The sequence below is a fragment of the Fusarium pseudograminearum genome, chromosome 1 (genome assembly GCF_000303195.2).
Source record: "Fusarium pseudograminearum CS3096 chromosome 1, whole genome shotgun sequence".
NCBI classification, from domain to species: Eukaryota; Fungi; Ascomycota; class Sordariomycetes; order Hypocreales; family Nectriaceae; genus Fusarium; species Fusarium pseudograminearum.
The window spans coordinates 5,700,373-5,714,905 of record NC_031951.1 but is presented as its reverse complement, the minus strand read 5'-3'; the positions used below and the strand labels follow the sequence as shown (position 1 = coordinate 5,714,905).

At 49.4% G+C, this 14,533-nt stretch overlaps 5 protein-coding genes across 5 annotated transcripts, besides 2 other annotated features; all 5 read left to right on the top strand.

The window, feature by feature from the left end:
- The first annotated feature begins 357 nt into the window (after positions 1–357).
- Positions 358–377: a microsatellite.
- Positions 378–487: 110 nt separating this feature from the next.
- Positions 488–853, top strand: FPSE_11389 (uncharacterized protein; the record flags this gene model as incomplete). Its single annotated transcript, XM_009264506.1, has 1 exon — positions 488–853. The coding sequence occupies one exon, from the start codon at positions 488–490 to the stop codon at positions 851–853; it is 366 nt and encodes a 121-aa protein (XP_009262781.1).
- A 2,185-nt stretch (positions 854–3,038) lies between these two features.
- On the top strand, positions 3,039–7,010 carry FPSE_11390 (uncharacterized protein; the record flags this gene model as incomplete). The annotated part of the gene is made up of 1 exon (XM_009264507.1): positions 3,039–7,010. One exon carries the CDS (start codon positions 3,039–3,041, stop codon positions 7,008–7,010), a length of 3,972 nt encoding a protein of 1,323 aa, XP_009262782.1.
- A 371-nt stretch (positions 7,011–7,381) lies between these two features.
- Positions 7,382–7,447: a repeat region.
- A 769-nt stretch (positions 7,448–8,216) lies between these two features.
- Positions 8,217–9,962, top strand: FPSE_11391 (uncharacterized protein; the record flags this gene model as incomplete). Its single annotated transcript, XM_009264508.1, has 5 exons — positions 8,217–9,004; positions 9,052–9,115; positions 9,170–9,403; positions 9,460–9,780; positions 9,840–9,962. The coding sequence occupies 5 exons, from the start codon at positions 8,217–8,219 to the stop codon at positions 9,960–9,962; spliced, it is 1,530 nt and encodes a 509-aa protein (XP_009262783.1).
- Positions 9,963–10,790: 828 nt separating this feature from the next.
- On the top strand, positions 10,791–11,768 carry FPSE_11392 (uncharacterized protein; the record flags this gene model as incomplete). Its single annotated transcript, XM_009264509.1, has 1 exon — positions 10,791–11,768. One exon carries the CDS (start codon positions 10,791–10,793, stop codon positions 11,766–11,768), a length of 978 nt encoding a protein of 325 aa, XP_009262784.1.
- Positions 11,769–12,425: 657 nt separating this feature from the next.
- FPSE_11393 (uncharacterized protein) lies at positions 12,426–13,747 on the top strand (the record flags this gene model as incomplete). The annotated part of the gene is made up of 3 exons (XM_009264510.1): positions 12,426–12,643; positions 12,714–13,132; positions 13,185–13,747. 3 exons carry the CDS (start codon positions 12,426–12,428, stop codon positions 13,745–13,747), a joined length of 1,200 nt encoding a protein of 399 aa, XP_009262785.1.
- Between the last annotated feature and the right edge of the window lie 786 nt (positions 13,748–14,533).

Here is a 14,533-nt window from a genome sequence, read left to right as displayed (position 1 = left end):
CTTTAATTCAAGGATTCTTACTAGTATAGTCACCTTGACGTTGCACGTAAATTCTACTAAATCTAAGAAATCGCTATATGAAAGCATCATTCGTGATGGCATTTCCAGGCTTCTACTTTTACGGGGTAGAACATGAGGGCGACGGACTAGAGTGCGATAGTACATGCGCTAAAGAATAGGCGTAGGCTAAGCAGCCCATGAATACAACTTAAAAACCTGGTCCACCTCGAATAAGAAAGCAGCTCGTGAACCAGCAGTTGCAATTCCGAAGTTCCGTACTTCCGCTACGCCCGCAGTGGTGTTTGTTGTGATGATCGGATGGAAGCCTCGGAGACAAGTCCGAGATATACCAGGTAGAGATAAGATAAGATAAGATAGCATGTTGATGCCCCTCTTGAGTCAGATCTGATATTGGCGACTCTACAACTCTACTGAGTATTATACTTGAAAAGGTTTCTAAAGACCATCAGGAAGGAATGTTACAAACATGTCGATAAAGCACAATTCTACAACGTTTGTGGATTTGGGTTCATATAAACTCGAGGTAACGGTTCGCGGCCCGCCCCGACGCGCCCACAACCCGATTGTGATCATCATTCCCGACATCGGCAGCAGCATCAAAGAATGGACAGCCGTCACCAAATTGCTAGCAGATTCCATGGCTGTGGTCAGCTACGAGCGCGCTGGATACGGGCAGAGTGAGAATGTCTCCTCAGAGGAGTCCAGAGCACCTGCGGCTTTGGCTATGGAATTACACATGCTCTTACGAGCTGCAAAGATTGCACCACATGCTCTTACGAGCTGCAAAGATTGCACCACCTTGTATCATGGTCTGCCACGCCCGCGGAGCTAGCATACTGAGGGAATTCACAAAATTGAGAAATCTGGCACAATTCAAGGGCTTTGTATTTGTGGATGCAAAGACTGGGCCGCCAGTCCAAGCGAAACTATCAGGGTCTGATTCGCTACAGCTGTGCTATGGAGATTGTCATCGGTTAGGCGAAGAGGAGTGGCAATCTTTATTAGACGAAGAGGCTCGTGCGGGTCATTGGGCAGCAGCTGAGAGGGAAATAGCCGAGTACTGTGACGGTGGAGAAGGTTTTTCTGTCATGGACCCGTCTGGCGTTGAACAGCCTGAATACGGACGTGTGCCTTTGATGGTTCTGCAAGCGGATACTGCAGTTGATACGAGAAAGAGACGTGTCAAAGGAGAGCTAGTGGGAAATAGGACAGAGTTTGGGGTGGATGATATGAGAGGAGCTGCTGAGGGACTGGATGAGTTGGAAGCTACGAGACAAAAGAGTCTGTTGAAGTTGTCTGAACGATCAAAGTACCAGTATATGACCGGAGTGGGAGTAAAGATACACTTGGCATCGCCAGCAAAGGTTGCAGATGCTGTTACATGGATTCTGATGCAGTATAGATGTTGATAGACGGAAAAGCATGTCACTTATGATTATCGTTGGCAAGTCCCCAATATCTCACTAAATCTGACCAAACGCTACATTGTCCGTAAATTTAAAGTACAATACGCTTCAAAACTGAGTCTACTTACCCAGAACTATTTATCAAGTCACTTCACTGCATATTCTGCCTTTTATAGTGAGATATTGACACCTTTAGCTCTATACTTGGTAATTCCTTGTTACTCCCGGGTAGTTCAAATGCTGGCGCCATTGCCCGATGAGTGGCTTTTTTCTGAAAGGAACCGCGCGCTAACCAACCATTTTCCATAAGCGCCAACACTACGCCATTTGTTTCAGGTTACGTTTCCGCACAAAAGACATTCACATTCACTTTCATCTCATCTCAATGACGATCTTTCGTCTCTGAGACATTTAGACGCTCTTTGTTCAAGTACCTTTTGTTCTTGTCCTTTGTCACTGACTTGGCTCCGGCTCCAAGATGCCGACAGCGAGACAGACCATGTCTAAGAAAAGCATCACCCCGCTCTTGAACAGCAAAAAAACTCAAGATTTTCTATTCTGAACTCTTTCTATTCCTAGAGTTCCGTCTCGTATAGTGAATGCTAATGCAGAGTTCCTTGACGTGGTGAGTTGATTTGTGTCTTCTAGACTTTGCTTGGCCGCAGAGCCCCAATCATTGGAGGAGCAAGCTTGCAGGGATGATACCTGGAACAATGAGGGATGGACCAACCATAACCTGCATGCGCTGATCTGTTTATAGGCGCTCAGTGGCCCGACTAGTACTAGAGACGACAAGAGACTAGGCTCGAGTGCCAATAATAGCACACAATCACATCACCCCCAGTTCAAACACGAGCCATTGTGCAGGTTTTTTGTCTTTTTTGTCTTGACAGCCAGACGAAACATGCTTTCTTTGACCAAAGCTAAAGCTCCGAGTCAAGACATACTGTACTGTTCATTATTAGAACGTTCATGCAGAGCTAACGAACTACTCCATCGTTGGGCAACGTACGTATGCCCATGTCCAATCATGATATGTCACAGGCAAAAAGACAAGGGTATACCAAGTGATTGACTGACTCTCAAGCGGCCCGACCACCACCAGAGAAGACCACTTTTCCTGCCCACTTTCACACTTTCATTCATGATCGACCGCGAATCGTCAAGGACGTATTTTTGGACAAATTGACAAGGGAATTGACATCCACTCTTGTTCTTGATCTATACGCGCTTTCAGCTCATCCAACCAACCAATTGACTGACCGCCCTATCAGTCCCAATCTGGCATCCCTGAACGACCTCACCCTGCCATATTCTCCATGCAAGCGCCCGTATTCGACGGGGTCTTTCCAATTTTGGATGATTCGATGTTTTTGACGCGGATCAAACCAAGCAAGCTGAGATGGATCAAGCCCTGGCAGTCGATCATCATCAAGGTTGATACCTTTCTTTGTATAAAGATTCCTGTCCATCTCAGCTTCACCTCTCTCTCTTTTTCTTCACTATCAGCATCAAACCAACAGTAAACAATTTCTACTTTCGTTTTTTCCTTTTCCATTATATCTCTTTTCTTACTTCATTCGCTACAACATTCGTTGCAACTATTCCAAAATGAGAAGCTTCTTCCTTCTCACTGCTGCTGCCTTTGGCGCGGCCAACGCGGGCGTTTTAGATTTCCGTCGACACCAGCCAAGAGACTACAATCTGCCTCAAGAACACTCAACATCTATCGTTTATGAAACAGAAACTTTCGCTCTTCCCGTTGAAAAGAGAACCAACCCTTATCCTCCTCCCGCCGACCAGGGTAGCTATCCTCCTCCTTCTGACCAGGGAAGCTATCCTCCTCCTGCCAACCAGGAGAGTGATCTCTACCCTCCTCCGGACACTCCTGAGCCTACCGAGCCTGCTGCGCAGGAATCATCTCAGTACACTCCTCCTCAACCTACTTCCGAAGCTCCGGTTCCAGCTCCTACTTCTGAGGCTCCTATTCCTGAACAGCCTACATCCGAGGCTCCCGTAAAGGATACCACCCAATATGCTCCTCCTCCTGCTGTCCCCACTGTCGCTACCACCGAAGCCGAAGCTGAAGACACTACCAACTATGCTCCTCCTCAGTCTGCTGCCACTGAGACCGTTAGCAAGCCTGTTGTAGATGAGACCACTGAGGCTTCTACTCCTACTGGCGCTTATCCTCCTCCCGCCAACACTCCATCTGATGCTTATCCTCCTCCCGAGAATGGCCCATCAACTGAGGCTGGACAAGAGTCTACTGCTGAGGCTTCTGCTCCCACTGACGCTTATCCTCCTCCTGAGGGCGTTCCCACGACTGAGTCTGCACAAGGATCTACTGTTGCTGTTACCACAGATGCTACCACTGCTGGTGCCACCACCGCAACTGACCTTTACCCTCCTCCTGCCAACACTCCTTCTGACGCCTATCCTCCTCCAGAGGGTGCCTCAACCACCATCGCAACCGACGAGTCTACTGCCGATGTCACTACTGCTGCTGCCACTGCTGGTACCACCGTCGCAACCGACGCTTATCCTCCTCCAGAGGGTGCCTCAACCACCGAGTCTGCTGAAGAGTCTACTGCCGATGTCACCACTGCCGCTGGCACTGCTGGTGTTACTACCGGAACTGACTTGTACCCTCCTCCTGCTCAGACCGACTCCACCAAGCCCGCTCAAGAGGACTCCACTGAGGCTCTCACTGCTACTTCCGACTCTGCTCCTCCCCAGAGCACCGATTTGACTAAAGAGGGATCTACCGTTGTCGGAAGCTCTACTGGCGCCTACCCCCCACCTGAGGGCACCGTCACCACCGAGTCTGGCTCGGGTGCTACTACCACTGATGTTTCCAACGACACCACTGCGCCCGCTCTCCCTGAGACCACCGAAGCCGAGAGCGCCTCTACTTCTGGCTGGACTACCTCAACCGTCTACACCACCCACGTCTACACTGTGACATCATGCCCTCCTGACGTTCCTGACTGCCCCGAGAACCAGCACGTGACCACTGAGACCATCGCTGTGTCAACTACCATCTGCCCAGTTACTGAGAAGGGTGAGACTCCTGTTTCTACTCCCGAGTACCAGGTCCCTGGATCTACCGAGTCTGAGCACCAGAACACCGAGACTGGCACCGCTTCTCTGCCCGTTGAGACTGAGACCAAGAAGGTGCCTGAGGTAACTGAGAGTACTACTCCTTCTGGTGCCTACCCTCCTCCTGAGGCTGGTACTGAGACCGGTTCTGCCTCTGTCCCTGTCGAGACCGAGACCGAGACTCAAAAGGTTCCCGAGCAGACTGAGAGTGTTACTTCCACTGGTGTTTACCCTCCTCCTGCTCAGTCTACCATTGAGACCACTGAGAGTGCCGAGACCGAGACTGCGACTGTTCCTGCTGAGACTGGAACCAAGACTGCTCCCGCTGAGACTGAGTCGGTGCCTGCCGAGACCGAGACTGCGTCCGTTCCCGTCGGAACTGAGACTGCTCCCGTTGAAGCTGGATCTACTCAACCCGCTGTTGAGTCATCTACTGGTGTCTACCCTCCTCCTAAGCCTCACACTGGGACCGCCGGCACTGGAACAGAGACTGGCTCCGAAACCCCCAGCCAGACTGAGCCAGCAATTGCGACAACTAGCCAGTGGACTACCTCAACCGTGTACACAACTGCTGTCCGAACCATCACTTCTTGCCCACCTGAGATCCCCGACTGCCCAAACAACAAGCACGTCACTACCGAGACCATTGCCATCTCCACAACAGTCTGCCCTGTCACTGAGGCTGAGCACACCAAGCCTGCGACCGTCACTGAGGACAAGCCCGCTACTGAGACTGGAGACAAGCCTGCCACCGAGGAGTCTACTGTCCCTGCTACTGAGTCTGAGGAGCAGCCTACCAAGCCTGTCACTGGACACGAGGGATCTACCAAGCCCGCAACCGAGGAACAGCCCACCGAGACTGAGACTCAGGCCATTACTACCAACGGCAACAAGTACCCCGTCCCTACCGAGAGTGGAGAGCAGTCTACTCATGTCACTGGCACCGAGGAGCAGCCTGCTCCTACCGAGTCTGCTAGCACCACTGACTGGACTACTTCGACTGTTTACACTACCAACGTTCGCACCATCACCTCTTGTGCTCCTGATGTGACCGATTGCCCCGTTGGTCCTCATGTCACAACCGAGACGATCGCCATCTCCACTACCGTCTGCCCTGTCACCGAGGTTACTCCTTCCAAGCCTATCACCAAGGTCATCATCACGGAGAACGGATCTACCAAGACCATCGCTACCACCGAGGAGCACGTCACCAAGCCCGCTACCCAGGTGTATCCCACTGAGGTTATTTCTACTCAGCCTGCCACTGAAGAGCAGCCCACCAAGCCTGCCACAGAGGAGCACCCTACCAAGCCTGTGACTGGAGGCCAATCTGGAGCTGGATCTACTCAGCCCGCTGTTCCTTCTACTACCGAGTACACCACTTCAACTGTCTACACGACCAACGTTCGCACTGTCACTTCTTGCGCGCCTGATGTTCCCGATTGCCCTGCTACACCTCATGTCACCACTGAGACCATCGCTATCTCTACCACCATCTGCCCCGTGACTGAGCAGCAGACCAAGCCTCAAGCCACTGGTCCTGAACCTACCGAGCCCAAGCCTACTGAGCCTCATGCTACCGGACCTCACCCTACGGAGCCAGCCAAGACCACCGGTTACACCACTTCAACTGTCTACACTACCAGTGTCCGAACTGTCACTACCTGCGCTCCTGGTACTCCCGACTGCCCCGAAGGTCCCCATGTTATCACCGAGACCATTGCTATCTCTACTACCGTGTGCCCTGTCACTGAGGAACAGTCTGCCCCTACCAAGCCTTCTGAGCCTGAGCAGCCCCAGCAACCCGAGCAGCCTGGCAAGCCTGATCAGCCTGAGCAACCTGCTCCCACCAAGCCTGCTGGCGGTAACGAGCCTCCTTACCCAGTTCCTACCCAGCACGTTGTGACAACCGGCTACTCCACCTCCACCATCTACACCACCGCTATCCGAACCGTCACTGCCTGTGCTCCTGGTACCCCGGACTGCTCCGAAGGCCCTCATGTTGTCACCGAGACCATCGCGCTCTCTACCACTATCTGCCCTGTCACCAAGACTCAGATCATCCCCGGACCTGGAGCTACCTATGGTCCTCGTCCCGGTAACATGACTTCCACTCTTTACACTACCAAGTACTTCACTGTTACTGCCTGCCCTCCTCAGGTCACAGACTGCCCCATCGGCCAGGTCACCTCCTCCGTCTACGCCACAGCCACCACTCAGATCCAGCAGTGGCACCCTTCCAACTCTGGCGTCTACCAGCCTCCCGCTCCTACCAACAACGTTCCCCCTACCGTGCCCACCACCTACATCGGCAACCACGGTAACCAGACGACGACCTTCTACCGCTCTACCACCAAGCTGTACGAGACTCCTGTGCACACTCCCAAGCCGATCGAGACTACTCAGACTGCTGAGACTCTCCACACCACCACTGCTTCTGTGAAGCCATCTGCTCCCTACTACGCCCCTCCTCCTTACTAAGGACATGAACATGAGCATTCCATGAGTCTGGAACCAGGATGCTACCATTGCATATATTTAGAATGACATATCTTATCACGATTATTACGAACTGTTTTGTATTTAGATTTCTGTTTATTATTAGTACACGAAAAAGCAATTATTAGCTTAGATAGCAATAGCGTCAATACGACATTACATCTTTCATTATTACACTCGTATTCTTATCGGACTCGATCCCGATTGACATGTGGCATTCATTATCAGGATTTCTTGCTTCAATGCCAGCTTCTGACGTATCAGGTATAGAAACTGGTCATTCTTTATGCATGTCTCACTTCCCCAAATGGGCAGGTAGGATAACCCTCCTCCGTCGAAAAATAGCAGTGCAGTTCTTTATTTTCCTTTTATACTTTGATTTCTTTTTCCTTCCCTCGTTTTCTTTTTTCTCTCTTTCTAAAACATCAAAGCACCCCGTATCGTTGACCTACCACGGAGACGTTGCTTTCAAGCAGTCTCGACACTGACGATCTTTAATATCGAGCTGCGGTCAATACGTTTTATCCGCCTCCGTGTTTAACTTAAAATACTTCATCGCGAGGCGTTGCTGTGTAACCCCAGTATCAAGGCGCTGTTCGTAATCAGTCCAATCCGAGGGTACTATAACTGCAACGGAAGCATGTTTGTCACAGTGGCAACAATTACATTGACGACTAATCGTTTACTCGGATAACGATATCCTTACTCACCCCACGCAAGGTATGTGATATGTGCAATTAAAAGCTGCATCTTGGTGATAAAGACGTCAGAGACAAGAGACAATACTACTGTACACTGGATCTTTTCAGCTGAAGAGGGGGCACCTGATACGCGAAGCTGCAGGTAAGACGGGATCATTGGCGACTATTAGCTGCTGCATAAAGCCCTATAGAGCATATGCGGGACAAATGGAAATGAGATGGGTAAGTTGACCGAAAAACCTGCATAAGAGATGGGAAGAGCAATCGTAATGGGACTTGGCGTTTTAATTTATGCGGCACATGTAGGAGAGAATCAAGGCAATTCAATCACATACTATAGCTGTCCTTAATGGACTTCATGCATGACGCGGGGAAATGAATACATATAGACGCACATACCTGCTGTTCTCTCGAGTTGATACAGAGCAGCAAAAACTACATCCATCACAGCACCACCTCAAGACAACCCCTACCATTAAAACAAACAATGGACTTGAACAGTCTATCAGACTACAAGACGCCTGGAGGTGCCGTGGTTGTTCTGCTGGCCGCTGTAGCCTGTTGGTGGCTGGCGACTGCGTTGATCGCATGGAATCGCCTCAAACACATCCCAGGCCCATGGGTCGCAGGATTCACCTACGCGTGGGCAGGATGGACAGAATACAGCGGCAAACAACACTTTTCATTCCTGGACCTCGAGACAAAGTACGGCTCACTGGTGCGTATAGGACCAGAGCTTCTTGCAACCTCAGACGTAGAGGTGGTCAAGCGCATGTCTGCAAGAAAGAGTACCTATCGCAAATCATCTTGGGTTGATGGTGTCCGACTGAACCCATACCACGAGACCATGTTTGGCGTACGGGATCCAATTGAGCATGATCGAATCAAAACTCGTCTTGCACCTACGTACAGTGGTCGCGACACGCCTCAGCTCGAAAGTGTCGTCGATCAGCAAGTGAACAATCTGCTTTCACTCATCCGTCGCAAATATGTCTCTGACCCTGCCAGTGGGGATTTTCGTGTTATGTCCCTCATCAATGTATCATCTTATTTTACGCTGGATGTTATTTCCAAGGTGGCGTTGGGGACCGAGTTTGGGTGCTGTGCTTCAGACTCTGATCCATACGGCTTCTACAACGCAGTAGCTGAGCATATGCCACTCATGGCAATGACAAGTGGCGTGCCGTGGATGCGAGCAGTGTTCTGTTCTCCTTTGTTTCTGAAATACCTTGGTCCCAAGGAAACCGATACTCATGGGATCGGCCTTCTGATAAAGTAGGTCTTTCCTGGCACGATAGGAATTTACGCTAACGGCTACCAAGAGTTACCAATGATAAAGTCCGAGCACGCTACAGTCAAGAAAATAATGAAAAGAAGGACATGTTGGTATGTATAGCGTGATCTAGTGTGTGAGCAAGGTTTCTGACATATTATACTCAGAGCTCCTTGAAAGCCTCTGGACTTCCGGAAGGAGAGGCCCAAGCCGAGGCACTTTTCATGTTCATTGCAGGATCCGACACTACTGCGGCAGCTATTCGCGTCACTATGTTTTATATCATTTCATCACCTCGTGTTTATCAAAAGCTCAAAAAAGATATCCGAAAGGCGATACATGAGGGACGCGCCTCTAGTCCCATCACTGTTGCCCAGGCACGAGAACTGCCCTACCTGCAAGTCAGTATACCCATATGTGCCTTGAACACCAGTAATATATAACTAATGAATTCAAGGCGGTTATTTACGAAGGTCTTCGTATCCGGCCAGTGACAACAGGACCTCAGTCGAAAGAAGTTCCTCCAGGTGGTGACACTATCAATGGACACTTTGTCCCTGAAGGAACATCAATTGCCATCAACTTCCCCGCCATTATGGGCTCAAAGAAGTTATTTGGACCCGACGCCGATGTCTTTCGACCTGAGCGTTTTACCGATCTTCAAGAACCCGATCTTGCCGAGATGCGACGCAACGTCGAGATGAACTTTGGCAACGGACGCTGGATGTGCGCTGGGAAGCCCGTTGCCTTTATGGAGTTGCACAAGGTCTTTTTCGAGGTGAGAATAGATGCTGACAGAATTGGTGCTTGTGATCTATGCTAATGTCTGACAAATAGTTACTTCGTGCATTTGACTTTCAGCTCGTTGAACCGCTTAACCCTATGACTTCTGAGAGTTATGCTCTGTTCCGAGACCATGGACTGAATGTTCGTGTTACTCTGGCGGAGGATATGGAGTGAAGGGAATTTTATTACAGCATAACAGATTGACATACGGACATGAGGGTTGGGAATGGGTGGCACATTAGGTTTCCAGAAGTTTCTAATCAAGACGAAGTATCTTAAATTGCATGATCAGGCTTGTATGGGTGGAATTTAATAATACTTGTTGCTTTGTACAGGGTCGCCATATCTTTGCGTAGTGACTATCTCACAACAACTCTAACGCCACTCATGATCAAGCGCTTTATCTCGGTTGAGGTTGACATCGGCCAGTCTCGCAGTTTCCAAACGTCCCATGACTTGCTACTCAAATCTTGGACCCGAAGCAATGGTCATGCGGTAGCACGAACGAGACTCGTGCCAATGAAGATATCGTAAGTTTCAGGTCATCGAGTAACACAATGGCTTCTGTGGCTTGTGAGAAACCTTGTTCAGTACAATCTCTCCAGTGATCGGAGCCAAGTTACGCAATCAAGGTGATACAATTACCCTTGATCTTCAATCTTGTGTAACAGATAAATGACACTGGTAACAGAGAATGGGGTTGCACAAGAGCGGCCATACTGTATACAAAAACGGAATAGAACGGCGTTTTTGTGCGAGCAATTGACCTCAACGATTTCGATCTCAAATCCTCTTACCCAACGCAATTGGGTTTATAAATCGAACTGTAATTCTGCTCACGAGACTTGATCCGTGTGAAGACGTGTCTTGATCAGATTGAACCACCAACATAACCTTATCTCATATTGACCACCTGTCAAGTGCCTTTCTTATAAAGTCTTCTGTCCTCTCTTTCGTCTTCAATTCCTGCCATTGTTCCGTATCATATCAGCAGCCGCCAAAATGTCGACCATGGACAAGATCTTCGCTGGCCATGCCCAGCGCCAGGCCACTCTCGAAGCAAGCGACAACGTCTTCGCCAACGGCATTGCCTGGATCCAAGGCAAGCTCGTCCCCCTCAACGAAGCCCGCATTCCCCTCATGGACCAAGGATTCATGCATGGCGATTTGACCTACGATGTCCCCGCAGTTTGGGATGGTCGCTTCTTCCGTCTTGATGACCATCTCGACCGTCTCGAGGCAAGCGTCAAAAAGATGCGAATGCAATTCCCTATTCCCCGCGATGAGATCCGAATGACACTTTTCGACATGCTCGCCAAGAGTGGAATCAAGGATGCTTTTGTTGAGCTGATTGTCACTCGTGGCTTGAAGCCTGTTCGTGAGGCTAAACCTGGTGAGGTCTTGAACAACCACCTCTACTTGATCGTCCAACCCTACGTCTGGGTCATGAGCCCCGAGGCTCAGTACGTCGGCGGTAATGCTGTTATCGCACGAACTGTTCGTCGAATCCCTCCCGGATCCATGGATCCCACCATCAAGAACCTTCAATGGAGTGACTTCACCCGCGGCATGTTCGAAGCCTACGACCGGGGAGCTCAATACCCCTTCCTCACCGACGGCGACACAAACATCACCGAAGGATCTGGCTTCAACGTCGTCTTTGTCAAGAACAACGTCATTTACACCCCCGACCGAGGCGTTTTGCAGGGAATCACCAGAAAGAGTGTGATTGACGCTGCCAAGTGGTGTGGTCACGAAGTTCGAGTGGAGCATGTCCCTGTTGAGATGGCCTATGAAGCCGATGAGATCTTCATGTGTACTACTGCTGGAGGAATCATGCCTATCACTACCATGGATGGAAAGCCAGTCAAGGACGGAAAGGTCGGGCCTGTCACAAAGGCCATCTGGGATCGGTACTGGGCGATGCACTGGGAGGATGAGTTCAGTTTCAAGATTGACTACCAGAAACTGAAGCTGTAGTTGGATGGGATCAGCTTTGTATGATGGCAACACTATTCCCTCACGGTTGACGAGCCTTAGTATTACGGAATGATTATTCAGTTGCCTATACCGGGACGCTTCTTTTGTCTTTCCATTGACATATGCCTCAACTGCAAAGTTACTATTACATTAAAGATATATATCGGGTATCGTTCGGTCTTCTAACCCCTGTCCGCGGATCTTGCTATAACCAACGTAAAAAGGTGGAGTTAACTATGTTAACGTTATCCGAGCCATCCGCGGACAATCCACAGATTCATGAGCAACGAATTGAACACCAGACATGGCCCTTTCGTATTCGTAATACTGGTTCGGAATATACATAATTGGTCATAATGGTTAGTCTGAATGCGGGTAATGTTTCGACCTGGACTCATGACTGACGTGGCCTCAAAGGACCGCAGGCATGCTGGAAACCTTAATCTGGTTCCATGACCAGGTCTTTAATTTATCTTCCTTAATGACCTCAGACAGCACATCTTGTTCCCTGTCAATGCTAAAAAGAAACACAGAAGGACTGACTTTATATCCTTTACTCTCAAATCAGTACCGGCCAAGTCATTAACTCATTGTCCAGCATACCGACGTGCAATTACACTACTGCCACGTATCATCCGAAATTCCATCAACACCAAAATGGCTGACAGCTACGCACAAATTCCCTCTGGCGTTCTGGTCCAGCCAAAGCCGTTCCGGGTCTCAATTGAAGACGAAAAGGTTGAAGAGCTTAAATTACTTGTCAAGCTAGGCAAGATTGCAAAGCCTACCTATGAGTCCACGCAGAAGGAGCACAACTACGGTATTACGCACCAATGGCTCACTGATGCCAAGGATGCTTGGATGAAATTTGACTGGTATGTTGGGAAGAGGCAGATGGTGCACCCAAGTTTTAAGACCACCTGATAGCTAATCACCCTCTTGCAGGCGAGCTGCTGAGAAGCGCATTAATTCATTCAACCATTGGAAAATGCCTGTCCATGACGCAGAAGGCGATTTTGATCTGCATTTTACAGGCCTCTTCTCGAAGAAGCCCGGCGCTATCCCTCTAGTGATGGTGCACGGCTGGCCCGGAAGCTTCCTAGAATATCTCGGCGTCTTGTCAATTCTGAAAGATCGCTACACTTCCGAAACACTCCCATACCATGTCATCATTCCGTCCTTGCCTGGTTTCGCCTTTTCTAGTAAGCCACCGATGGAAAGAGACTTTTGCATCGAAGATGCTTCACGCATTATCAATTCCCTTATGGTCCAGCTGGGATTTGGCAGCGGTTATGTCATCCAGGGGGGTGATCTCGGGAGCATAGTAGCTCGTGAGCTAGCTGCGAATTATAAAGAGTGCAAAGGTATGTGGCAAATCAAGCCAGCATCGCAGGTGACGCTAACAATCTGTAACAGCGCTTCATCTCAACATGTGCATGGTACCCGAGCCGTCCACTGTCACAGGCGAAGTCACCGAAGCTGAGAAACAAGCCCTTGCGCGCGGCGATGACTTTAGGACTCGAGGCTCAGCTTACGCCTTTACCCACGGCACCAGGCCAAGCACAATCGGCCTCGTCCTCTCAACCTCGCCCCTGGCGCTCTTGACCTGGATTGGCGAGAAGTTTCGCGACTGGACAGATGTAGAGCCTCCCACCGACGAGACTTTGACTTCTGTCTCACTATACTGGCTTACTGACACGTATCCAACATCCATCTATGCATACCGCCATTTACCTGGGTTTGGTGGCCCCCCTCGTGACCCAATGCCATATATTACCAAGCCAATGTCCTACAGTTGGCTGCCGAAAGAAGTTGCGCCTACGCCTGTCGCCTGGGTTTCGTCAGTAGGAAACCTGGTGCACTACAAGAGGCATGAGAGCGGTGGCCATTTTGCTGCGTTTGAGAAACCAGAGGAGTTGTTGGGGGCTGTGGAGGAATTTGTAAAGCAAATTTCAGCTGATGGAAGTCTGAAAATCTGAGTAAGAGATCGGTATATTTAGCAACAGTTTTCAATCAATACGCCAGAAGCTTAGTACATAAACAATCCATAGCTGTTCATCATTGGCAGCAAAGAAATATACCCAGCTCGGTAGCTGCTGTTCTATTGCAATGCGAGAGTGATGATCAAAGATCTAAGTTGAAGAATTGCAGACAAAGAGTGCCTGTATAATGCATGATGTCGCCACGTGACCATACACGTGATACCCATCACGCTCAACACTGGCAGTCATGTCCCTATTCTCGTTGGATAAACTAGTTATTATAAGACAAATTCATTAATTTGATTTATCGAGTCGCTAATCTCTGCGGGTTTATCAATCGGTTAATCGTACCGTTATAGATCATAAGTATACTGAGATGGTTAGGGTTTCGTCCTGAACACTCTACATATAAATCACAAAGAAACAAGGTCATTTGTTCTTCTAAAAATGGCAGATTAACAGATTAAGATGTATTTGAGTCATCTAAATCCACTTCCGGTCTTATATCGACATTCTGATAGAGTACTTAATACCCCAGATTGTTTTGTGCTCGAAGTCGATGGCAACTACAAACGATTATCACTCATTGCTTCTTTTTTCACACACTTACCCTACGGCTGTTCGGACACATCGTGGGTTCTTCACTCCCACCAGTCCCTACTCCACGTGATTCGGTACCTTCTTACACCGACTTTCGATGGAATGCTCAACGTTCAGTAGGTGCATAAACGTTCAGGGGTTCAACGGCGTGATGAGCTGGCGCGTCGTATGATCGAACGCCGC